At 41.0% G+C, this 26439-nt stretch overlaps 1 protein-coding gene across 2 annotated transcripts in view; it reads left to right on the forward strand.

The window, feature by feature from the left end:
* scai (suppressor of cancer cell invasion) overlaps nt 1–14964 on the forward strand; it is a 55409-nt gene extending 40445 nt beyond the window's left edge. For both annotated transcript variants that reach the window (XM_080743128.1, XM_080743129.1), the window contains 9 exons: nt 2798–2899; nt 4379–4480; nt 7718–7796; nt 8528–8627; nt 10251–10332; nt 11871–11943; nt 13041–13214; nt 13756–13856; nt 14141–14964. In XM_080743128.1, coding sequence (XP_080599254.1) covers nt 2798–2899; nt 4379–4480; nt 7718–7796; nt 8528–8627; nt 10251–10332; nt 11871–11943; nt 13041–13214; nt 13756–13856; nt 14141–14290 — 963 coding nt within the window. In that variant the 3' untranslated portion in view covers nt 14291–14964. The remainder of the gene's footprint in view (nt 1–2797; nt 2900–4378; nt 4481–7717; nt 7797–8527; nt 8628–10250; nt 10333–11870; nt 11944–13040; nt 13215–13755; nt 13857–14140) is intronic.
* Nucleotides 14965–26439: the final 11475 nt, after the last annotated feature.

Consider the following 26439-nt stretch of genomic DNA (forward strand, 5'->3'; position numbering starts at 1 on the left):
CTCCTCCTAATGCAACTGTAACAACCAGGTTTAAACCCTCTACTCCTAATGCAACTGTAACAACCAGGTTTAAACCCTCAACTCCTTCTAATGCAACTGTAACAACCAGGTTTAAACCCTCAACTCCTTCTAATGCAACTGTAACAACCAGGTTTAAACCCTCAACTCCTTCTAATGCAACTGTAACAACCAGGTTTAAACCCTCAACTCCTTCTAATGCAACTGTAACAACCAGGTTTAAACCCTCAACTTCTAATGCAACTGTAACAACCAGGTTTAAACCCTCAACTTCTAATGCAACTGTAACAACATTAACTTTAGCTGTAACGACATTAACAGTTTTACTGCCAGATGTTGTTATTTATTTATTGGGTTTTGTGCCAGCAAAAGCACCTTACCTTTGCGATGTTATAGACAAAGATGTATTCATTTTTTTGTATCATTATTATTTTCTTTTCTCTTTAAATAGGTGTACTTTGGCTATACTAGCAGTAGAGGGCGGCCTCATGCAAGAATTAATGTGAAATGGCCGCAGTAGGCTGCCGTCCGTCAAGGCAGCTCAATCGCTACAGAGCAATAGACCCAGAGAAAATAACAAGGATATGTTTTGTTACTCCATTGATGCTAACGTCCAGTGGGTTTTTGAGAGCACTTTTACGGGAGCTGTCTCTACGGTACACACCCGCGCGACCCCTCATCAGTTTACAGACATCAAAACAAGGTACAAAAGAACGAGCCAAAGAACGTACAATTGGCATTGCGCCGCCGTGAAAAATGGGGCGAAAGGGAACGAGTTAACTGTAACAACTTTAACTGTAATAACCAGGTTTCAAACCCTCAACTGTTTTACTGCTTTCTATTGTTTTAACCATTTTGATTTCAGTAGGTTGGGGGGCATGCGTACAAGTGGTTCTTTTTTTAGACACAACCAGTAAGACTCCCTAATCGGGAGATAAGTGACCGTCAGGTCGCATACACAAACTTTAGAAGGCAATGGAGGGAATATGGGAAATGGGACAGATCCTTGATAACATGACTCTAGACATACTGTGTACCGCTTCGCATGATTTTAGAGCAAAATCTGTAGGAGCAGTGTCCAAAAATGTGTTTTGCAAAAAATCGGCCTGATGGTGGCGCTAGAAGAGGGCCATGTGAGAAATCAGGGGCGGAGGTTGTGATTTGCCATCCAAGGAGTGTCTGTGCAAAGTTTGGCATGGATCGGGGCAACGGTGGCAGAGATAAGAGTAGGGGCAAAAGTGTGACGTGACGTGACGGGCAGACAGACAGAGGGACGGAGGGACTGACAGTCAGCCGGTGGAGCTTTTTATAGTAACGGTCGCAATAAACTGCCGATTTCTTTATTGCTGTTTACAGTAACACTGCTATAAGTCACATCTGCCCATGCCCCCAACCACTGGTAAATGGTAAATGGTGCATTTTATATAGCGCTTTTATCCAAAGCGCTTTACATAGATTGTGCATTACATTCACCCATTCACGCACACATTCATACACCGGTGGCGGAGGAAACCATGCAAGGCACCAACCTGCTCACCGGGAGCAACTAGGGGTTCAGAGTCTTGCTCAAGGACCCTTCAACATTAACTCAGGGGGAGCCCGGATTCCAACTGTGAACCCTTCGGGAACCCTTTGTGCTCTAATAACGGTTTCTCTACCCCTGAGCTATGCCACTGAAACCTAAATCATTCAATCTAATGCAGAGGTGGGCAACTTTGATGATGGAGAGGGCCACTACATTTTCACACTCACTCCAGAGGACCACAATGCATATACATAGCTAAAATAGCCGATCTACAAGCTCAAAACGCGTCGCCCCTGCAACGCGTTTTGAGCTTGTAGATCGGCTATTTTTACTGTTTTTTTAATTTCAAATGCATTCATATGTGTCCCAGCGCGGCTGACGGCTAGTCATTGCATTTTTTTCTCATTTTCATTTTTCATAGCTACAAAATGATATATTGGTTGTGGAGATTGACCCAACAGTTTTGAAGATATGGCTTATAGAATGATGCCATGCTGAAATACTACCTTTGAGATATTCAAGTTCTAAATAAATGTCTAACCTGCAAATGACCTGACGATCTCTCACATTAATTAAAAAAAAAGTCTTATTTACATGCAGAGTTAAGCTCTGGCGTTTAAGTGAAATGTAGCCTAGATATTTTGAGATGCATTTGTGGCTTTTTTCATTTTAGAATAAAAAAAAAAAAAGAAGTCATATTATCAGTAGTGAAAAACCCTGCCTTCCGAAATGACTGCCCCTCAGTCATGCTGAGTCACATATGTTCTTATGTTAACTTTATGAACTTAAATACAAATACATTGAATACAAAAACATTTTAATACTAGTACATTTTAGCTACTAATATAGACTGAAGTAATTAAAGCCGGTCATTTTTCCATGTTTGGAATTGTAACAGCTGAAATCAATAATATATCAGTACTCCAATATCAACCTGTGGGCCGCATTAAGTGAAGGTGGGGGCCGCATGTGGCCCCCGGGCCGCCAGTTGCCCATGTATGATCTAATGCAACATTCATACAACTATAACTGTAACTTTAACAAGGTTTCAAACCTTGAACTCCTTCTAATGCAACTGTGACAACCAGGGTTTAACTTGAACTGTAACAACCAGGTTTTAACTTGAACTGTAACAACCAGGTTTTAACTTGAACTGTAACAACCAGGTTTTAACTTGAACTGAACAACCAGGTTTTAACTTGAACTGAACAACCAGGTTTTAACTTTAGCTTGTTTGTTTGTGTTTGTTTTCAGGTGAAGTTCAGTGAGCTCACCATCGATATGTTCCGCATGCTCCAAGCTCTGGAGAGAGAGCCGGTGAACCTGGCAACACAGACTAACAAACAAGGAACGTTGGTGAGTGCAACGCTCTGGAGACAGCGTGTGGGGGGAAAGGAACTGGTTGGAATAAACGCGCTACGTCCAACCGGGGAAACTTCCCCCCTGTCAGGTGATAAGAAGCGGCTTGGACTCCTCATGCATAGAAGGAAGCATGAGGTCAGTCCGTTAATCTCCCCAGGTTGGCAGAGGGAGAGCAGAGCCCAGGATTACATTAGATAATTGACACTGGTTCAAAGAAGAAAAAAGAAACAATGATCTTGTTCCCAATTCCATGCTGTATTGATGTTGGTGCCATAGCAGAGATAACAGGCCAAGGATGATCAAGATAACAATTCTTCTACATTCTCTAATTGTGTAGGCTTCTTGTAAACTAAGTAATGCAGATGTTTAATAGTAATTGATTAAAAAATGTTCAGGAAAAGTCATGAAAGGGAACATCTCTGAGAGTTTCCTGAGCAAAGTGTTAAACTGTGTCCACCTGTACTCTGAGGACAGGAGTTGTTTTAGGTCACTTTAGAGTCCAGATCCTTGAAGTTTTCCAGTAGGTCATCCCAGGTTTTGGTGTCAGCTCCAGTTCTCAGGTCACTCCTATAAATAACTGCTTCATCCACTGCACCCCTGAATTACTGAGTCACTTTAAAGCACCTTATATTAATGTCACATATGAATTACTGAGTTACTTTAAAGCACCTTATATTTATGTCACATATGAATTACTGAGTTACTTTAAAGCACCTTATATTTATGTCAAATATGTCAAGTGTTTTTGGGTGCGTTCGGAAACGTGCACTCAACGCACTGGTGTGCCATGTTGTCATTCGTTTATTCGGTGCACTTGGTGCGTTGTCGTTCGGAAATCCAGTGCGCACTGGTGTGTTGAGTGCACGCACTCACCAACCCTACTCAGAAGATGGGGTTTGGCGGTGTGGTGCGTCGGTGCGGTGTTCTGATTTGTTGGTTTTCATGGCCGTGTCTCGAAAGCTTCTCAGCTGTGAACAATGGAGGAAATAACCGCAAAATACAGCACTTGCAGCTTAATTGGTCGTTTGGGCTTGATAGTTTCACACACATCAACAACATGTAAATTAACAGTAGGTATGCCAATGTTGTGAATTAGACCTACATCTCCTAATAGCAACGTTACGCTAGCATACTCAGCAACTGCTGCTTTTCAGAAAGTTTTACCTTCAGAGTTCAGAGTGAAAAAGCACACAGCTGCCTGTTAAAACTGGTCGTTGGTAAATAAGCCACGCTGAACACACTCTCCAACGTCACGCCCACTGCACTCACTACACTGAGCACACACCCGGTGCGGGTTTCCGAGCGCACCCATAATATAAGGTAAACTTGAGATAAACTGTACCTTTTCCTGTGCAAACTTCTAATAATTCAATCAATCAATCACTGTTGTTCCAGGAACCCAGTGAGAAACCTTCTAATAAACTGTTGTTCCAGGAACCCAGTGAGAAACCTTCTAATAAACTGTTGTTCCAGGAACCCAGTGAGAAACCGGCCAAGAGAGAAAATCCTCATAAATATTTATTATACAAACCAACCTTCAGCCAGCTGTTCACCTTCCTGTCTGCCTCCTTCAAGGTGAGCATGCTTTTATTTATTCATTCATTCATTCATCCATCCATCCATCCATCCATCCATCCATTCATTTATTGTTGTTTTATTTGTAACTTCTTAGTGTGGTTGCTTTAGGCAACACACTATTGTATTCGGTCTGAGATTTCTTTTGTCCCTGCAACACTGTTCTGTCGTTAAAGGGGAAGACCACCCATTTTCAATATTGAACTATGTTATTAATATACCTTTGACGAGTTGTGGTTTGTATTGTAAAGTACAATGGGTGATGTCATCAAGTTGTACTTTACAATACAAACCCCAAAATCAATCCTCCAGTTCTAGGCAACACAGAAGAGAGGGAACTTTTTTTTAATTTCCACACAACTCCTCTAAGGTATATTAATGACATAGTTCAATATTGAAAATGGGTGGTCTACCCCTTTAAGCACACACTGTGACTGGTACACACCTGCAAAACTGCATTCAAACTAAACATTTCCATAAATTGTCACTGTCTGGCCAAAACCTCTTAACTAAATTTTTGAGGTTTTAGATTTTTTCGCATAAATCAATGCTTTACGTCTGAGTGTTGGTTAAAATAATATTGAACCAATGGAACGTAGTAAAAAGTGCTTGGGACAAAACCTCCAACTAGTAAGGGGAACATAAGAAAATCTGCGAAGTAAATCGTTACCAAGAAATTTCTTCACCAATGTGTTTCTAAAGGTGTGTAATAATATGTACTAAAAGGTTGAAATTCAACTCCCGGGGGAAACCTCATAAAAAAATGATTTGTGTTTGTGTCCCATTAACTTTACTATACAGGAAAACAATACAAACAATAAATATGCTTTAAGTAGCATGTGAGGGGTCAAACTAGGGGTTTTTCATGATGCTGAATCCATTGCAAGCATTTGTTTTGCACAAAAAACATTCCGTGGGCTACAAATGGCCCCTACAAAACGGTGAAAAGTGATGATTCATCACTAAACCATCGTTTTGTGGGTCCGTTTTTAGCCCAAGGAATGTTTTTCATGCAAAAACAAATGCTTGCAATGGACTCGGCATCATGAAAAACCCCTAGTTTGACCCCTCACATGCTACTTAAAGCATAGTTATTTTTTTTTATTGTTTTCCCGTATAGTAAAGTTAATGGGACACAAACACAAATCAGAGGTTTCCCCTCGGGAGCTGAATTTCAACCTTATAGTACATATTATTACACACCTTTAGAAACACATTGGTGAAGACATTTCTTGGTAACGATTTACTTCGCAGATTGGTCAAATATCTTATAAAATCCCCTTACTTTCACACTTTCTGCCAAACCAGCTAACTCCACCTGATTGGCTCTCTTTGTTTCATAAATATGTGCTATTGAACACCCTTTACGTCTGTGTGTTGGTTAAAATACTATTGAACCAATGAAAAGCAGTAAAAAACCCTTCTGTCAAAACCTCCTAACTCCACTTGAGATCATTTTCCCCAGAATGAACATTTTGGAGTTCAGAGGTTTCGGCCAGACAGCAGAGATATACAGTATATACTGCAAAATCCAGACATAATTATTCCTCACATCGCATTTGGTCAAAACTGCCTGTTTTCTATGGACCATAACTCGTTAAGGGATTTTTGAAGAGGTGAAAGCCGCTTCCAAGGAGTGGCTTTGTGTGTCCCGTACATGTCCATATATGGTCATTCCAGTCTAGAATGAACAGGCTTTGTCTGTCCCGTACATGTCCCGTCCAGAACATAACCCACCTGCAGAATATAATATAATTAAAGCTGCAAGCAGCAATGACCGGGCCCTCGCAGCTCTACCCACGTCACAAGGCCAGCAGCCAATCAGAAACCAAACAGGAAGTCAACCATTTCGACTAATTAGTGGCGTTTTGGCGCATTTTTGGCCGTTATCAAGGGTCGCACTTAACGATAGTTTAAAGTTTTTCTCAAAAAAAATTTTGGAGAAAAAAAAAATTTGAGAAAAAAAATTTTTTTGAGAAAAAAAAAATTTTGAGAAAAAAGATTTTTGAGAAAAAAATAATTGAGAAAAAATTTTGAGAAAAAAAATTTGAGAGAAAAAAATGTTTGAGAAAAAAAAATTGAGAAAAAAAAATTGAGAAAAAAAAAATTTTGAGAAAAAAAAAAATTGAGAAAAAAAAATTTTTTGAGAAAAAATTTTTTTTGAGAGAAAAAAAATTATGACACCAGCCGCAAGTCTGTACGACAAACGGTTCATGAGTTATAGAGGCACTTCCTGTTTGGTGAAGGGCACTTCCTGTTTGGCGAAGGAAGCGTCAATTAAGGTTAAGGACTCTTAATCAAGTCATATGATACCAGCCACAACTCTGTACGATAAACGGTTGAAGAGTAACAGCCAAAAAAAGGAACAATCAAGTATGGACCAATCAGAAGAGGGGGCACTTCCTGTTTGGTGAAGGAAGTTTGACCCTTCGCCACGGGCACGCCGTTTTACGAAAACTCACGATTTTGATAACTTTTCATTGTTAAGGTGTCTTGAGTATGCCGAGCGAACTTGAAGTTGATCCGATTAACCCCCTAGGAGGAGTTCGTTAAAGTGCGACACGTGAAAACGGCCAAAAATGCACCAAAACGCCACTAATTAGTCAAAATGGCTGACTTCCTGTTTGGTTTTGGAAGTGGCGCCAAGAGACTTTTTTGTGAGTCCGGACATGATACAGGTGTGTAGCGATTTTCGTACGTGTAGGTGAAACCGTATGGTGGGGCTTGAGGCTCGAAGTTTTGTAGGGGGCGCTATTGAGCCATTAGGCCCCGCCCCCTTTCGATTTTTTTTAAATACGAAATTTTTCGCCACTTGTGATGTGTGTGCAAAGTTGCGCAACTTTTGGAGTACGTTTTGCGGCTCAAAAACACGATTCATTCGGCGGAAGAATAATAATCTTTGCAAATACAATAGGGTCCTCACACACTGTGTGCTCGGGCCCTAATTACATTATATTATATATAATATAATTACATTATATTATATATAATATAATATAATGTAATGTGGCCAAATGATTGCCTTCACAGCTTCACTTCGAACCGAGGTTTGAATATTTTTCTTCTCCATGTGAAAGTAAAGACTTTCGGCGGTCATGAACGGGAGCACCCGCGCCCGCACACACAACGTGCACACAACGTGCACACAACGTGCACGGCGCCACCAACAAACACATTTTAGTGGATGGAGGTGTTTTTTCATACTTTTCACGGCTGTCACTGATTGGTTGTTTCCAGGAGCTTCCTGCTAATAGCGTTCTGCTGGTGTACCTGTCTGCTACCGGAGTCTTCCCCAACGGACGCCTGGACTATGAAGGTAATACTGTAAATGGTAAAATGGTAAATGGTGCATTTATATAGCGCTTTTAACACATTCCCCGCCATTTTAACATACCTTCGTACTCAATGTTGCATCTGGTCTCCATAGACTTCCATGTAATTCATAGTGCACGGATCATGCACACCCATGCCTAGATAATGCACCACGTGTGTTCACATTGCTCACAGCTTTCAAACAAAAAAATCCGAATGAAAATCCGTTCAGGCATTCATGAGATACAAGCCATTATGTTTTCCTAAAATGTAAACAAAGATGGCTGCCATGTTTGATAGATGGGGTTGCTATGGGGGTTAAACATGCAATTTCGCGATTTCTATCATGCCTACTACATTTTTTGGGGTCCAAAAAAGATTTTGAAAAAAAAAAATGTTTGATTTTTTTATTTTATTTTTTTTCAAAATGGCGGAAATTCTCGGGACTATCGGGCCTGGCAGGGAAAGACATTAAAATAATCTCGGGACTATCGGGCCTGGCATGCAATGAGTTAATCCAAAGCGCTTTACAGAGATTGTGCATTACATTCACCCATTCACACACACATTCATACACCGGTGGCGGAGGAAACCATGCAAGGCACCAACCTGCTCACCGGGAGCAATGTGGGGTTCAGAGTATTGCCCAAGGACCACCAGGAACTGTATCCCCCCTCACTATTGATTAAATGATTCTTATTGGACCATATTAAATGGATTGTGTGCTTCCTATAGGCCCATATGAAATGGGAGGAGTCCTGACCAATACGAACAGAGACGTGCTGAACGGGGAGACGGTGCAGAAACGGAACCAGTCCCAGAAAGAGATGCACTGGTAAGCATTCATTCATATTGGAACGGTTGTCCTCAATGGTAACATTCATATTGGAACGGTTGTCCTCAATGGTAACATTCATATTGGAACGGTTGTCCTCAATGGTAACATTCATATTGGAACGGTTGTCCTCAATGGTAACATTCATATTGGAACGGTTGTCCTCAATGGTAACATTCATATTGGAACGGTTGTCCTCAATGGTAACATTCATATTGGAACGGTTGTCCTCAATGGTAACATTCATATTGGAACGGTTGTCCTCAATGGTAACATTCATATTGGAACGGTTGTCCTCAATGGTAACATTCATATTGGAACGGTTGTCCTCAATGGTAACATTCATATTGGAACGGTTGTCCTTAATGGTAACATTCATATTGGAACGGTTGTCCTCAATGGTAACATTCATATTGGAACGGTTGTCCTCAATGGTAACATTCATATTGGAACGGTTGTCCTCAATGGTAACATTCATATTGGAATGGTTGTCCTCAATGGTAACATTCATATTGGAACGGTTGTCCTCAATGGTAACATTCATATTGGAACGGTTGTCCTCAATGTTAAGGATATTAACTCATTCTGTGCCACATGACGGTTTTGACTGATATTTCCCAATAGCCCCCTGTGCCAATGACGGTTTATGACGGTTTTTGTGTTTTTTATATAGAAAGAACATTTTTTTTTTTTAAATTTTGTTCTCTTTTTTTAAAAAGATGTCAAAATGACCTGAGATCAGAGAGATGCTTTTCTCTGTTTGTGTGTTGGCTCCCTCGTTTAGCTGATTGAGAAAATGTGTGAAAATGTGTGTCCATTCTTGTGGATGGACACTTTTTTTTATTCAAACAGCTCTATCTCTGGAACCATTTGTCTGATTGACAAAATTCTTTTTTGTGGGGAAAAATGAAAAAAAAAAAACTTTTTTTTCATTGCATAGTAAAGAAAAACATACAAAACCGTGGCACAGCTACCTTGGAGCCATTTTGGCCCTTGGCACAGAAAGAGTTAAAGAAATGATAGTATAAAAAGACACAAATGTAAACAAGCCATGGTGCTTTCTTTGGGTTTAAAGGACACATTTTTTTCTTCTTTTTTTATAACAAGAGTTCATATTTTAGATTGTAATTAGAGAAAATAAAAGATGCTTTCATTCAATGTTTTCATTTACTGCTTTCAGTGGGTGGGGGCATCATGCGTACAAGTGGCTAAATGTGTCTTTTTACACACAATAAGTCCATTCCCAAGATGCACCGCAATCTTTCATGGGCAGATGTGACTCATAGGGGCTGGTAGTGTTACTGTAAATAGTTAGAAAGAAATTGATGGCTTATTGTATCTAAAAAGATTTATCCACTTGTACGCAGGCCCCCACCCACTGGAATCAGAATCGCTATAAGTGCTAAAACAATAGTAAGCAGTTACTTAAAGGAACACATTTTAACACTCATCTTTACTTTTCTCTGATTACAATCTAAAATATGAACCCTTGTTGTCCTTTAAATCCTTTGAGTAGACCTTGTATTTGAACTGTAGCCTACTGTCCTGTGCTTTTACTCTGAGAACTGATAATACAGTGTTCCTGTAACTAACATGTGACATGTTATGTGTTTGTTTCTCCAGCCTCCATCCTGGAGACCTTTTCCCTTTCACCAGGAAGCCTCTGTTTGTCATCGTGGATTCATCCAACAGCTCTGCTTACAAGGTGCCTCATTTACACTGGGTCTGATTTACACTGGGTCTGGGTCTGGGTCATTTACACTGGGTCTGGGTCATTTACACTGGGTCTGCCTACAAGGTGCTTCATTTACACTGGGTCGCATGGAATAACCCATCAATCATTCAATCATCAAAAGCCATATTACCATTATTACGACAGACGATTTGAACAATGATCTTATTTATGACTCATGACTCCTCGACGACTCCTAAAGTCCTACACAGTACAGCTGCCATTCTCTAGGTCGCCCTCAGACCAGCCTTCCATCGTCGCTTCCAGTCATCCCGGTTCTCCATACATCTGGCCAGCTCGCTGGTGCTTTGTGCTCCTGTGTCTTCCTTGAGTTCATCCATATATGTTAGTGTGGGACGTCCTGGTGACCGGTGCCCATGTGTTGGTTCCCACAGCACCAGTTTACTGGCTGGCAGCTCCTGATGTCTTTGGCAGTGTCCTGCTAGTCTCATTCTGCTGGTGTCTTTAGCAGTGTCCTGCTAGTCTCATTCTCCTGGTGTCTTTAGCAGTGTCCTGCTAGTCTCATTCTCCTGGTGTCTTTAGCAGTGTCCTGCTAGTCTCATTCTCCTGGTGTCTTTAGCAGTGTCCTGCTAGTCTCATTCTCCTGGTGATGTCCTGCTAGTCTCATTCCCCTGGTGTCTTTGGCAGTGTCCTGCTAGTCTCATTCCCCTGGTGTCTTTAGCAGTGTCCTGCTAGTCTCATTCCCCTGGTGTCTTTAGCAGTGTCCTACTAGTCTCATTCTCCTGGTGTCTTTGGCAGTGTCCTGCTAGTCTCATTCCCCTGGTGTCTTTAGCAGTGCCCTGCTAGTCTCATTCTCCTGGTGTCTTTGGCAGTGTCCTGCTAGTCTCATTCTCCTGGTGTCTTTAGCAGTGTCCTGCTAGTCTCATTCTCCTGGTGTCTTTAGCAGTGTCCTGCTAGTCTCATTCTCCCGGCAGTAATTTCCTCGCTCACCCTTGGTATTCCCTCATACAGGCTCTTGTTGGTAACATGTGCACTCTTGCTGATCGTAACATTCTAGTGTAGCACCCGTCTAGAGACTTCTGCAGGGTTGGCTTCAGGGTCCAGCATTCACTGCCATAGAGGAGAACAGACTCCACCGTTGCAAAGAAGAGGCTCGTTAGTCTCTTCCATAAAAACATCCCCAATGTGCAAGGATCTTAAGCATAAATGAGTGCTTATTTGCAGAAAAAGAAAGTATAGATGTAATTATCCTCAGATCTGTGATGTTGACTAGACTATACTGTTTAGTGAATAGTATTCACTACTAACTAAAGGAATGTACACTACAGATAACTGTCTTCAGATATGTTGTGTTCATCCATGCCTCATCCCTTATCCCATTTTCTTCCTACAAACTCACAACATGTCGATGTAGTTTGATATTAGAAAAATGATCAATAAAAAGCAAAAAGTGTTAGTGATAAGGGTTAAGGCATCTGTTAGTATGCATATTATTCACAACTAACAAGGTGTCTCTTTGTGACTCTGTGTGTTTTTGTGTTTCCATAAAGAACTTCACCAACCTCTTTGGCCAGCCGTTGGTGTGTCTGCTTTCTCCTAGTGTCTACCCTAAGACTGTTCAAGGTAGGTCTACTGTTAGTGTCTACCCTAAGACTGTTCAAGGTAGGTCTACTGTTAGTGTCTACCCTAAGACTGTTCAAGGTAGGTCTACTGTTAGTGTCTATCCTAAGACTGTTCAAGGTAGGTCTACTGTTAGTGTCTACCCTAAGACTGTTCAAGGTAGGTCTACTGTTAGTGTCTACCCTAAAACTGTTCAAGGTAGGTCTACTGTTAGTGTCTACCCTAAGACTGTTCAAGGTAGGTCTACTGTTAGTGTCTACCCTAAGACTGTTCAAGGTAGGTCTACTGTCTCCTATAGTGTCTATCCTAAGACTGTTCAAGCTAGGTCTACTGTTAGTGTCTACCCTAAGACTGTTCAAGGTAGGTCTACTGTCTCTTAGCGTCTATGGTGAAAATGTAGATAAGATTTAGATATTTAGTCGACTAAGACATTAAGTCTAAAATGCATTTGAGGCGGGTGATGCAGGAGGTGTTCTCGCTTGGATCAGCAGGGATGGCGCCACGGTGGAGACACAAACACAAAAACTATATTTACAACACAAAAATGATATTTTACAAAGATGACCAAATGAAAATCAATTCCCGGGGCGTGTCATCTGCCTCGTGTCTGAAAGATGCTTTAGACAAAAGAACACTGACTCACATATTCTAGGTTCAGTAAAGTTATTAATACTGTCATATGTTGTCATGATACAACAGGCATGTCACTCAGTACTCAAGTACCATATACTTATATGGTATAAGTACTCAGTACTGTATGGGTGTGTCTTGTTCTCAGACCAGTCTCAGAGAGGCAGCCTCTTCACTCTGTTATATGGTATATGTATAAGGTATTATATGGTATAAGTACTCAGTCAGTACTTATACCATATACTTATATGGTATAAGTACTCAGTACTGTATGGGTGTGTCTTGTTCTCAGACCAGTCTCAGTACTGTATGGGTGTGTCTTGTTCTCAGACCAGTACTGTATGGGTGTGTCTTGTTCTCAGACCAGTACTGTATGGGTGTGTCTTGTTCTCAGACCAGTCTCAGTACTGTATGGGTGTGTCTTGTTCTCAGACCAGTCTCAGTACTGTATGGGTGTGTCTTGTTCTCAGACCAGTCTCAGAGAGGCAGCCTCTTCACTCTGTTCCTCTACTGCCCCCTACTGGCCTTCCTGTCGGTGTGCGGCCTGAACAGCGTGCGTCACGCGCTGTGGGAGCGCGCACAGGACTTCCTACGAAAGGTCTACCACGACATCGGACAGCTGATCACTCGATCGCGAACCATAGGTACTGTAGCACACACGCACGCACTCACACACACTTACACTCACTCACACACACACGCACGCACGCACGCACGCATACGCACACGCACACGTGCGCGCACGCACGCACACACACACACACACACACACACACACACACACACACACACACACACACACACACACACAAACAGGATAACTTATGAAGTATTGTAAGTTTGAAGTCTTGAATGTAAATATTGATAAAAACAATGTAAAAGTGTAATTAGTATGTATGTAACTATGAAATATTTCTTGCGACCTTTTTAACTGTTGAGTCCTCATGCAGGAAGGTTAGCCTATAATTCAGCTATGCCTTTTCCATCAGCCAGACAGAATGTTGGATTACAGTGAGAAAGGGTTTGGTTTTTATTTTGTTGATGAAGATCAAAATAAACAGACTAAACTAAAAGTAAAACTTGCTGAATAAACTCTTGGTTCCATGATGAGATGGAAACATTCATGCAGTGCCTCTGATTGACCAGTGGGTGTCCCAGCTGAGCACGGTATTGTTTTGTTCACAGATCAAGCTTTTTTACAATTCTTCGGCGACGAGTTCCTGCGACTGCTGCTGATCCGCTTTGTGTTCTGCTCCGCTGCCCTGAGACTGCACAAGATGTTCAGGGTACGTAGTTCTGTTGTTCTGAGACTACAAGATGTTCAGGGTACGTAGTTCTGTTGTTCTGAGACTACAAGATGTTCAGGGTATGTAGTTCTGTTGTTCTGAGACTACAAGATGTTCAGGGTACGTAGTTCTGTTGTTCTGAGGACTACAAGATGTTCAGGGTACGTAGTTCTGTTGTTCTGAGACTACAAGATGTTCAGGGTACGTATCTGTTGTTCTGAGACTACAAGATGTTCAGGGTACGCCCCAGAGCTTTAATATTAATAATGTAATGTCTTCAACAGGAAGTGAGGTCGTACCCAGAGTCCTACCCAGAGCTGCCCAGACAGGACACGGTGGAGAGTTCTCTGCTTCAGAAACACATCCTGGAGCTGGCGGCCATGTTGGATGTGTCCAACCTGTTCTGGGACAGCGACTCACTGGAGACCTACTGACACCACCCTGGAGGCCTACTGACACCACCCCACTGTCTGGAGACCTACTGACACCACCCCACTGTCTGGAGACCTACTGACACCACCCTGGAGGCCTACTGACACCACCCTGACACCACCCACTGTCTGGAGGCCTACTGACACCACCCTGGAGACCTACTGACACCACCCTGGAGGCCTACTGACACCACCCTGACACCACCCACTGTCTGGAGGCCTACTGACACCACCCTGGAGACCTACTGACACCACCCCACTGTCTGGAGGCCTACTGACACCACCCTGGAGACCTACTGACACCACCCTGACACCACCCCACTGTCTGGAGGTCTACTGACACCAAGGCTTCCTCAAAGGGACCAACATGGCTGCCCGGTCGGCCCCAACATGGCCGCCTCCCCCCCCCCCCCCCCCCCCCCCGGCCGGCAGCGCTGTACATAACAACTACACACTGTTGACACTTGTATATGAAAAAAAAAGAAGCTCATTTGTACATGTATGCCAACAGCGCCCCCATGTGACGGGTAATCCCAAGTACACGCATCTCCAGCACCTTTGCCTGTCACACGGGCGAGTTTTAAAACGCGACATGGATTCATAAACATTTGTTATACAATATAGTGCAGTACAGAATGCTGTAAAATCTGCAATTTTAACATGTCGTCTACACTGCCTGTCTGCAAGCATAGGATTATGATAAATAAACCAGTTTAAGAATGGTTTGCCTCCAAACTGTCTTCCCCAACCCAATTTAACCCAACCCAACACTAACCCAGCTTAACCCAACCCAACCCAACCCTAACCCAGCTTAACCCAACTTAACCCAAGCCTAACCCAGTTTAACCCAACTTAACCCAAGCCTAACCCAGCTTAACCCAATTTAACCCAAGCCTAACCCAGCTTAACCCAAAGGCTCAAAGTTCACAATTCTAACTCGAGACGGCATCGCAAGATCATGATGATCACACAGAAGAAGAAGATCATGATGATCACACAGAAGAAGAAGATCATGATGATCACACAGAAGAAGAAGATCATGATGATCACACAGAAGAAGAAGAATCCACAGAGAAGCTATTTTAATACTAATTAGAACACTCTGTGGTCCATGTGATGAACGGGACCATAATCTGGTTAATAATGTTTATCATGATAAAAAAAAATAGAAAATAATCATATCGCAGAGATCTTAATTCACGGTGAAATATAACCACCCCCCCCCCCCAAGTGGTTAAACAACAAAAGTGGAATTTTAGGTTTTAAGCGTATGTAAATCACAACTATCTCTGGCACAATAATGGTGAGGTTTAATTTTCATATCGTCCGTCCCTACAGTTCATAGAACATATTTCTGATGGAGACATTGTATCATTTTACATCTCCACAGAGCCTTTAATTGTTGCTTGTATATATACGCCTCGAGTATTTTTACATGCACAAATACTCGAGGTTCGGCGCTAGCATAAAGATCGGAGAATGATCCCTCATTCATACATGAGTTTGGCGACGATAGCCGATCTACAAGCTATGTGTTGGAGATGGTAGGTGTAGAGGTTGCTGCCAGTGGGTTTATTGGGCGGTTGTGAGTAGATGAGAATAATTAACAGCAAAATACAGTTAGTATTTATTAGCCTGCCTTCCTGATTAACGATAGCACACCAATCTGAAAACGTCATTTTTGCATTTCCAGATTTTTTTCTTAAATGAATCCTGGGTCCAGTCAGTGCTCGTTGGGAGTCAGATTAGATTTCCATCGCACTTTTGTCTTTGAAGATCTTAGAAAGCTTAGGAAAACGAAACAACCCTCTCATCCAGGCAAAACAAAAGATCTGTATCTTGTGAATGATTGTTTTTTCCCGTTTCTCGCCATTTTGTTCTGTCATGTCAAGTCGTGTCTCTTTAAAGACGAGGTGCCGTGATTTTGATTAGACTTGGTGGAGGAAGAACTTCTTTTCCAAAAAGGTGTACATAAAGAAAAATAAAATGGTGTTTTTATGTGGCCACACCCACCAGTTCATTAAGTATGCGTGGTTGTCATGGTGGGTGGTGACCCAGCTGAAGTTAGCCACACCCACAGTGATGGGTGAATGGTAAAAGGGGAGGGGCTGAGTTTATGATGTCATTAAATCAGTGTATTTCAATTGGGCCTTTTGACTCTCAGCTTTCAGGAAGTAACCAAAAATACACAGAGAAGACATATTTGCATTTATAAAACATATTATAACCACACCTGGGGGTCTGTTAGAGTAACGTTAACTCCATAGACACATACAAAACATATTATAACCACACCTGGGGGTCTGTTAGAGTAACGTTAACTCCATAGACACATACAAAACATATTATAACCACACCTGGGGGTCTGTTAGAGTAATGTTAACTCCATAGACACATACAAAACATATTATAACCACACCTGGGGGTCTGTTAGAGTAACGTTAACTCCATAGACACATACAAAACATATTATAACCACACCTGGGGGTCTGTTAGAGTAACGTTAACTCCATAGACACATACAAAACATATTATAACCACACCTGGGGGTCTGTTAGAGTAACGTTAACTCCATAGACACATACAAAACATATTATAACCACACCTGGTGGTCTGTTAGAGTAACGTTAACTCCATAGACACATACAAAACATATTATAACCACACCTGGGGGTCTGTTAGAGTAATGTTAACACCATAGACACATACAAAACCATGGCACCACCTCTTTAAAGAAAGTAGGATTAACTGGGCTTCTAGTCATACTAGTGACGGAACCATCCAATGTTTGTTCTAGGGAATCAACGACTTGTGATTTTTGCAAGTCGACGCGACTCATTAAAAAGTTGAATTTAAGTCGACTTTATCGTTTGATGACATCATCACATCACACACGACCCCCCATTTATTTTGGGGGGTCCCCAGATGATTAACTTAATGTGAAACATTGTTTTCTCACTCAACAGTAAACAAACCAACATAAACTGTATAGAGGGTATCTTCACATTTCTAAAGTGACAATTTAAGGACTTTTTAATACCTTTAAACATTAAACATTGTCCAAATTGTCAAATATATAGAGGCAGAAATTGATGTGAGGCGTTGTGAGAATGTAGATCGGCTATTTTCACAATAGATTTTTTTTTCAACTTCGACTTTCGACTTTCTCTGGTGGTAGTCGACTTGTGTAATGAAGTCGACTGAGTCGACTTGTCGACTTTTAATGCCCTAATTTGTACTGCATTTGAGCAGTTGTTTAAACAGAGCAGTGACAATGTACAGCAGGCAGTTATGTTGTTGTCATACAGGCCAACTGTATGTGATACGTCTGTCAAATGTGTCACATTTATTTATGAAAATAGTCATCTAACTCAACATTCCAGCGTTCGCGAGGCCATTCCATCTAACGCAACATTCCAACATTCCAAAGAGTTGACGGGAGGCCATCTTGGAATTATGGACCGAGGAAAGTGAACTGTTTAATGTCGCTGGTTCCCAAGCTGTGGTTCGGGACCCATATGTGTGCCGCGGACCAATTTTTGTTTATGCGAGTCGAATATCCCTTTTATTTATTTATATTTTTGGTTTCCTACATTTTGTTTTTAATTATTATTTCAAAAATGATTGTCCAAAAGTTCCCCCAAAAAAATGTGATGAGTTAAAATGTAATTGCAACTTTATCGTTTTTATTTTTCAAAAGAATTCCATTCAGCGAATCACAGAGATGACATAGATCTACGTCTTTGCGTGTGAATGTGTTAAGTAAGTAGTGAAAATAGACGATCTACAAGCTCACAACATGTTGCATCGCGGCACGTTGTGAGCTTGCAGATCGTCTATTCTCACTAGTTGAAATAAACCAGGGCTTCTCAAACCCCTGGTTTAATTCATAAATAAATGAATCCCACGTCATGCTCCGTCACCTGATGGTGTACACGCCCACAACCACACCCTGTGTGACGGAGCATGTTTTCTTTTCCCTGTGTTTCAATGGATGATCAATAGAAACAGCCTTTGCACTTTAACACTAACCTGTAACCTGAGCTGGTTCAAAGAAAACGTGGAACGGATCCTATTAATGCTAACCTGTAACCTTCTGACCTGTATGTGAGTTCAAAGAAAACGTGGAACGGATCCTTTTAACGCTAACCTGTAACCTTCTGACCTGTATGTGGGTTCAAAGAAAACGTGGAACGGATCCTCTCCCGGCGCCAAACTTTGCGCCAAACTTTGAACCTTTGCCAAGTGGTGTGACGTCACCACGTTGTTTCTCTCTAGTCTCTGAACTCACCTTGTTTACGTATTTTTTCCCCTTTGTTTGAGACGTCAAAACAATGAGTGGAAGGAAGCTGATCAGTTAGAGAGCTCTGAACCTCGCCATGGTTGGACATTCTGCTTAAAAGTCAAGTTCCTTAAATCTCTCACACACACACACACACACACACACACACACACACACACACACTAGAGCTCTTCACGAGTCCCCCGATTCAGAATAATATCGCACAGGTCCGAAGACCTACGGTTCCGCGGCGGCGGTTTTACCAGAATCACAGACCTGGAGTCGGGTTGAGGTTCTATAAATGTGGGACCTGGGTTCTGTTCATCATTATGGGGACCTGGGTTCTGTTCATCATTATGGGGACCTGGGTTCTGTTCAGCATTATGTGTATAAAATGGTCAGTGTTGAAAGAATACTTTCAACTTTGCATCTCTTCTTTCCCAACAGAGCACATTATCGATTATTCATTATTAATCACCGTTATTTTACATGTGGACGTACGTACAAGCACAAACCATGGAATGGAGTCACGGGAATGGATTCTCATTCGTAGTCTACACATCCAGCAAAGCCTTGTTGGGGTTTTCTCACAAAAACTGCCAGTTAGTCGATCCTTTCTGTTTGTGTGTTTGTTTGCTTGTTTGTCTTCGCCCGCACATTCTGGGGTCATTTGTACCTTTTTCCTTAATACCTGTAATTATGAATTAAGTGATTTTGACCCAACTTTTTAGAGCGAAACATGCCACATGCTCGTCAGTGCCATAAAAAACATTTACCGCGCGTCGTATGGCGGTGTGACTGTGTGTGTGTGTGCTCACATGAACTAACGTGAGCTCACAGGACAGCTAGTTCAGTGGTTCTCAACCTGTGGGTCGGGACCCCCAGGGGTTTCCTCAAATTATTTTGTGGGGTCCCCAGATGATTAACTTAATGTGCAACATTGTTTTCTTTTCTCTCTCAACAGTAAACAAACCAACATAAAGTTTAAGTGTATAGAGAGGCTATCTGCACATTTTCTAAAGTGACAATTTAAGGACTTTTTAATACCTCTAAAATGACAAATTAAACATTGGGCAAATTGTCAAATATTAAAGGCAGACATTGTGAAAATAGCACATCTACATGCTCGCAAATGTGTTGTGAGCTTGTAGATCTGCTATTTTCACAACAGAACCGTGTTATACAAAATGTAATTCCTCTATTCTTAGTGCTATATGATCTTATATGATTATTTTAGGGGGTCCCCAGTTAGAATATGACTATTTTAGGGGGTCCCCAGTTAGAATATGACTATTTTAGGGGGTCCCCAGATTGAGGACCACTGGTCTAGTTTGGCAGCATCGCGCCGTCCAACGAAGTGTTAAAATGCCGATACGTTACGTGCTCCTTCCGGTGTCGGTAAAGATCCACTTCGGACGGACGCTCTGAAGTCTGGACGTTTGGGGAGGGTGTAAAAAAAAAAAAAAAAACGAATAAAAAAGCTTTCAGAAGTTCTGAATGATGATAAATATCTCACCTCCCTTTATAAAAAATCTAATCAAAAGGTTTGGACGTGGGAAGGAGCATGTGTCGCGCTGTGATGGCCCTGCATAGTGTCCATGAAGCAAGGGTCTTCAACAGGGGGTCCGGGGACCCCTAGGGGGTCCTCAGAGTTACTACAGGGGGTCCTCCAAATCTTTTTGTGATAGAAACTTTTTTCTCCGTTTTTATATCAACCACTTGAACCCTAGCGTCCATATTCTGAGAACTTCAGCCAGAAATAGCAGATCTACAAGCTCACAACGCCTCGCAGCGCGAGGTAGAGGTTTGGTGTAGAGGGGAAAAAAGAGCAGACTAAGTACAGAGTGAAAGGTCACGTTTATTAAGTATTGACGGTTCAAGTGGTTAAATATCTGAAAACACAAATTGACATGAATCCAAAATACACTGATGATTGTGCTGTCAAACGATGAAACTATATGGAATCTATGAACAGGTTGTGGGGGGGTCCCTGCTTCCTCTCTCTCTCTACTAAGGGGTCCTTGGCCTGAAAACGTTGAAGACCCCTGCAATAAAGTGTCAAACTGTATTTTCAATATTCCAGTGGATGAAATGCACTGATAAATGATGATGATGATGATTATGCCCACCAGAGGGCGTGCATGCTTGTTTAGAATAGATTGTGCCAAAGACTGGTGTGTACAGTATAATTATGCTCACTTTTACATCCCACACATTGTTGTAGCTTGTTTGTTTTTTTTTTTTCGTTTTTTTTTAATGAAGCAAATAAAGCTCATTATTTGGCATCATTAAAGGACGCTGACGTCTTAAATGTGTGATTTTGCATTCGATTTTTTAGGCGGGTGCAGATATGGTTTGACCCCCAAAAAATTGCAACAAAAGGTTTCTCAATGGTTTATTGTTTTATCAGGTGTACCTAATAACATATCAAAAGTTTGACAAAATTTGACCACTAGAAATGTAAGAAATTAAAGATGGCCGCCACCAGTTTTTTAAAAGGCCATTACTCCTTTATTATTCATCATAGACAAATACAAATACAATAATATGGTGTTTAATCCCATGTTTTGGTGATCTAGGAATCCAATTAACATTATATAAATTATAGTCAAGTGATTAAAAGTACAATTATATGTTAAAACAATTGGTTATAAGCATATATTTATGTTAAATGGAAGATTTTCATATGAAATTGGACGTTTCTCCTTTTTCCATTTGCCATAATATCCAGTAATGGTGATTTCAGTTACAATTTTCATTTTGTTAAAGCTTTCAAGCATTTAATTTATTTTGATACCAATAAGGAATAAATGCATTATTAGGCCTACTGTGAGACACTGTGAAATTTGTAAAAGCAGGGCTGCCATGTGATAGTCAGGAAAAGTCAAGAAATGACTGCATGTCTTAGTTTAGTATGCATGCACGTGCGTGCGTGTGTATATCATAATATCCCCCATGGGAACCTGTGATAGCTGCTGAAAGTTGGGGTGCCTGCAACCTTAATACAAACTAAAGAATGTAAAACCTCAGTAACTTGTGATGGGTCAATCCTCACAATTCTAAATTCATTACAAGCATTTAATTTGCACTGAAACCACTCTTTGGGGAAAACACACACTTTTCCCTTTTGTCACAAACCAATACATTGCTGGGTGTATGTAAATAAAAATGTATAAACTAATACAGTATTAGTTTATTACTATTTCACTTAGTATGAGATACTGTTCCACTTTGTAAAATGCCTCAGGAGTCAAGCTCACCTGGAGGGCCTGGTACCTCTGGAGGGTCCCCCCGGGGGGAGCAGACACGTGTAGCAGGGATAGAATGCACACTGGGCGGGTTGGGGAGCATGAGGGGTGAATGGTTAGGGTCTCATTCATTTTGCTTGATTAACTCTTACAGTGCCAATCCCGAATTTTTTTTTAATTTTTTTTTTAAATCCGTCAATGCAATCCAGGATCTTTAGAGCTCATTTTCTCTGTTTTTTCTCCCATGCATGAGGTGTGCAAGGTTTAATCATGGCTAAATTGCCTAAAATAGGGCTTCTAAAATGCTTGGTAGCCAATAGCTAACTTCAAGCTAACTTCATCCTCTTCCTGTACATGCACAAAGGAAAGTGTTCAGGCAAGTCATGGCTGCAGGGCTTGTGCATATACCAGCACTGTCTAAGTAGAATTCTCTGGTCATTGGGCGCCCTCTAGTGGTGAAAAGGTGGCACTCAATGAGTTAATACAATATATATATTGTTAATACAATATATATATATATATATATATATATATATATATATATATATATATATATATATTCGACATTAATCGCAATTAATGGCATTTTAATCGCACATTGATATTTGACATTTTTTTCAAGTAAAACACATTTTGTTGTACAAGTGAATCAACGAGTGAGTTTTTTTTTAAATCTAAATTTCTCATCCACTGGGCCAAGCAAAGTGCTCTGATCGGCTACTTCTCCTTTTGCGTTTGTTGTCTCTTCTTGGTTGGTGCGATTAAAATGCTTAATTTTTTTAATCACGTACATTTTCTGTAATTAATTAATCGCAATGAATCGGTTAAAGTCCAAGCCTTAATATATATATATATATATATATATATATATGTAACCCAAGGAAGATTGTCCTTAGCTCTGGTATGGTTTAAAGTCCCACCCTCTGTCTCATAAACCAGACTCTGCGTTGTGTATTTATTTAGTTGTAATTGATGGTTAGGAGATGAGAATGAATAACCAGGCATAGGAATCGTGCGGTAGAGCAGTGTAGCAGTCTTGTTTATATCAGCTCTTGTCACCTTGCAGAGAAACAACAGAGTTCTCCTTTACTTTTCACAGTAGTATTATTGCAATATTGTCAGAAATTCACAGAACTGCATTAAACATAAGCATAACCAGTGTGGTTTTAAAAGTGATTTCTCAGTTATTAAACTCAATTCCACAGTGCACTACAAAACATAGAAACAGCCCATCTGCTGCACTTAACAGTAAAACCCATTCATTCATGTTCAACCACAGTTATCACATGGCCACACTTTTATCAGTAAAACTCAAAATGATTCACATCCTCTTACAAATAACCCCAGGGGCACAACAATATACTTCAGGAATATTGTTCCTGAAGTATAGGGCCAAGGACCAAGACGCTCCGGCCCCGGCCCCAGCCGCTCCTCATCCCGGCCCTGCGAGAAGACGCCAAAACAAGAGACCCTACCGGCCTAGACAACAGCAGCAGCGTGGCTTCAGACGCCAGGTGGATGACTACTACTCTTCAGCGTCCTCCATAGGGATCGACTCCGACTCCAGCAGCCACAACACCCAGAGCCAGAGTGTCCCTTTTTTAGACAACCGTCCACACGGGGACACACGACCCCCCCTCAGAGGAGGAAGAGGTGCAGCCAGAGGAAGAGTTCAAAGAGACCCTCATTGGACTCGCAGCCTCAGACAGAATGCAATGTGATCAACTTGTCAAGTAGGTCAGTCACAGACACATGCTTATCAGCTCTCAGTAAGGGATTGTCATTTGTTCCTACTACCCAATGTAATGATTTTGACACTTTAGTAGACTTTCATAAATTCTTTCGTAATCTCAGACTGAGAGAATTCTTTTCTAACACAAACGGTAACATAGTACAGGGGGCTAATTCAGATAACATACAGCCTCCATCAGTTACCTCCGAGGTTACTACTGAGCCCAATATAGGGCCTAAGAAACCGTTTAAGAAGAGATCTACATTTATTCCACCAAAACACAGAAACTCATCCATAGATACGTATTGTAGATTGGTTGAAAGTGAAGTGTCACAACTTCTAGCTAAGAAGCAACAGTATAAGGTCACTAACAATTTGTCTAAAGTACAACGCAATGCACTATTAGAATTAAAAAATGACAAATCTGTTGTTGTGCAGTCTGCGGACAAAGGGGGTGCCATTGTCCTTTTGGACAGAGAGGCATATGTTGGTGAAATACATAGACAACTCCATAATGATGTGTTTTACCAAAAACTGAATGTTAACCCTACTTTAGAGTTCAAGAATTATATTCACAATATTCTTGAGCACTATTTAGAAAAAGGAGATATCAGTAAGCATGAATTTGATTATATGAAGGTTGACTGCCCTGTCACTCCAGTGATATATACTCTGCCCAAAATCCACAAAGAGTTTGTTGATGTGCCTCCTGGGAGACCTATTGTGTCAGGTATAGGCTCCCTTACGGAGAATATTTCTTCATATATTGATCATTTTCTTAAGCCACATGTCTTTGCACTTCCGTCCTATCTTAGGGACTCCAGTGATTTCATTCAGGTCCTACAAAACATAGAATCAGTTGACAATGAGTCATTCCTTGTCACATTGGATGTGGAAAGCTTATATACAAACATCCCACACCAAGGTGGTTTAGAGGCAATTGAACATTTTCTGGACCAGAGGGTTGAATGTATTCCCAGCACCAAATGCTTAAAAGATCTCACGGAAGTAGTGCTTACTAAAAACTTTTTCTTGTTCGGGAATGAGTTCTATTTACAAAAATGTGGTACAGCCATGGGCAGTAAGATGGCACCAAATTATGCTAATCTTTTTGTTGGACTCCTTGAAACAGAGGTTATCTTATCAAGTAACAATCCATTTCTATCACACATTCAGTTGTGGAAACGTTACATAGATGACATTTTTCTTATCTGGACCGGGTCTCTCACAGAGTTGACAGCCTTCCATAGTTTTTTAAATGACAGTAGTCAATCTTTAAGGTTTACCATTGCCTCTGATCATTGCCGAATGAATTTTCTTGACATTCTTGTCATCAAAGAAAACAATAGACTTAATACAGACCTGTACAGAAAACCGACAGACCGAAATGCCCTTTTGCATGGTGATAGTTACCATCCAACCCCTTAGAAGAAGGGCATCCCTATGGGTCAGTTCAAGCGGGTACGCAGGATCTGTAGTGTGGACCAATCGTTTACCACAAATGCAAGAGACCTTGCAAATCGCTTTAAACAGCGTGGGTATCCAGTTGATTGGATCAAACCAGCCAAAGACAAGTTTAGTGGCTGTACCCAACTTGAGTGTCTCAAAAGCATGGAGAGAAATGAAAAAGAAAAACAAATTAACTGTTATGTACAGTACTCCCCTTTAGGCAAAGAATTTGAGGCAATGATCAGAAAGCATTGGCATATTTTGAAGTCAGACCCCCCCAGAGGAAAAATTTGCTGCTCATTTTTAGCTCATCTATTGCTCTTTGAGACAGAAAGGAGCTACTCATTTGTTTCTCCTTTGAGTTTCATTTGAAGATCATTTTAAGTCTCATGTATTGCTCCTAAGCTACTCATTTGTTTCTCCTTTGTTTCTCCTTTGAGTTTCATTTGAAGATCATTTTAAGTCTCATTTATTGCTCCTAAGCTACTCATTTGTTTCTCCTTTGTTTCTCCTTTGAGTTTCATTTGAAGATCATTTTAAGTCTCATTTATTGCTCTTAAAATTCCTTAGGATCAATAGGTGAGATCTCACTTGGATCCATTAATGAGCAATAATTGAGTAGCTTCATTTGAGATGATAGGAGCGATAAATGAGACCTAGGTGAGAGCTCTATAATGGCTATAAATGAGACCTAGGTGAGAGCTCTAATGGCTATATACTTTGAGCCATTAATGAGCAATAATTGTGATTTAATTTTCCAGAACCTTCTTCTCACTTGGAGCTGTAAATGAGATACAGTATACATGCAGATATTGATATAAAAACAATAATTTCCTTCAATAAAACTTTATTTTCTGTAGGGTGGCTGAGGATGAAGTGCTTTTAACAGTACGATCAATTTTAGTTATACAACCCAAACTACGTCCAAAGTGGTCTTTATTCCAATTAAAATAAAAACAAACTTGAACATGAATGCAGTGCCAAACAAGAAAAAGTAACTCTAATCAAATGTGTCCAAAATAGTCACTGCTACATAAGTGTCTCACCGTTAAGTCAAACACATGCAATAATACTTCACTACTTACAAGCGCAGAGCTTAAAAGTTGACTTGAGAGTGCAAAGTGTCCATTGGTCAGTGCAAAAAGCAGAAGTGACATGTGCTCCCAGCTAAACCGGACAAGAACAAACAGTAACAACTATTCCAGTTACAAGTTAAGTTGTCCTTACCAAACGACCGTTGTGTCTCATTGTATAACGTGAGAACAACATTCACAAAGGACTATCCCAGTCTCTCCCATGAATCTATCGGTTCCTCTGTCTCTTACTCCAGTATCCGAGTATCTCAAGGTGGAGGGGGTGGGAGGAGTTCAAGATTGTATCCAGTTTCCTGAACCCTGGCCAATTCCTCCACCCCTGCAAGGAGAACCCAAAAACAGAGTCC

This window comes from Nannobrachium achirus (genome assembly GCF_963921795.1).
Source record: "Nannobrachium achirus genome assembly, chromosome: 15".
Lineage (NCBI taxonomy): Eukaryota > Metazoa > Chordata > Actinopteri > Myctophiformes > Myctophidae > Nannobrachium > Nannobrachium achirus.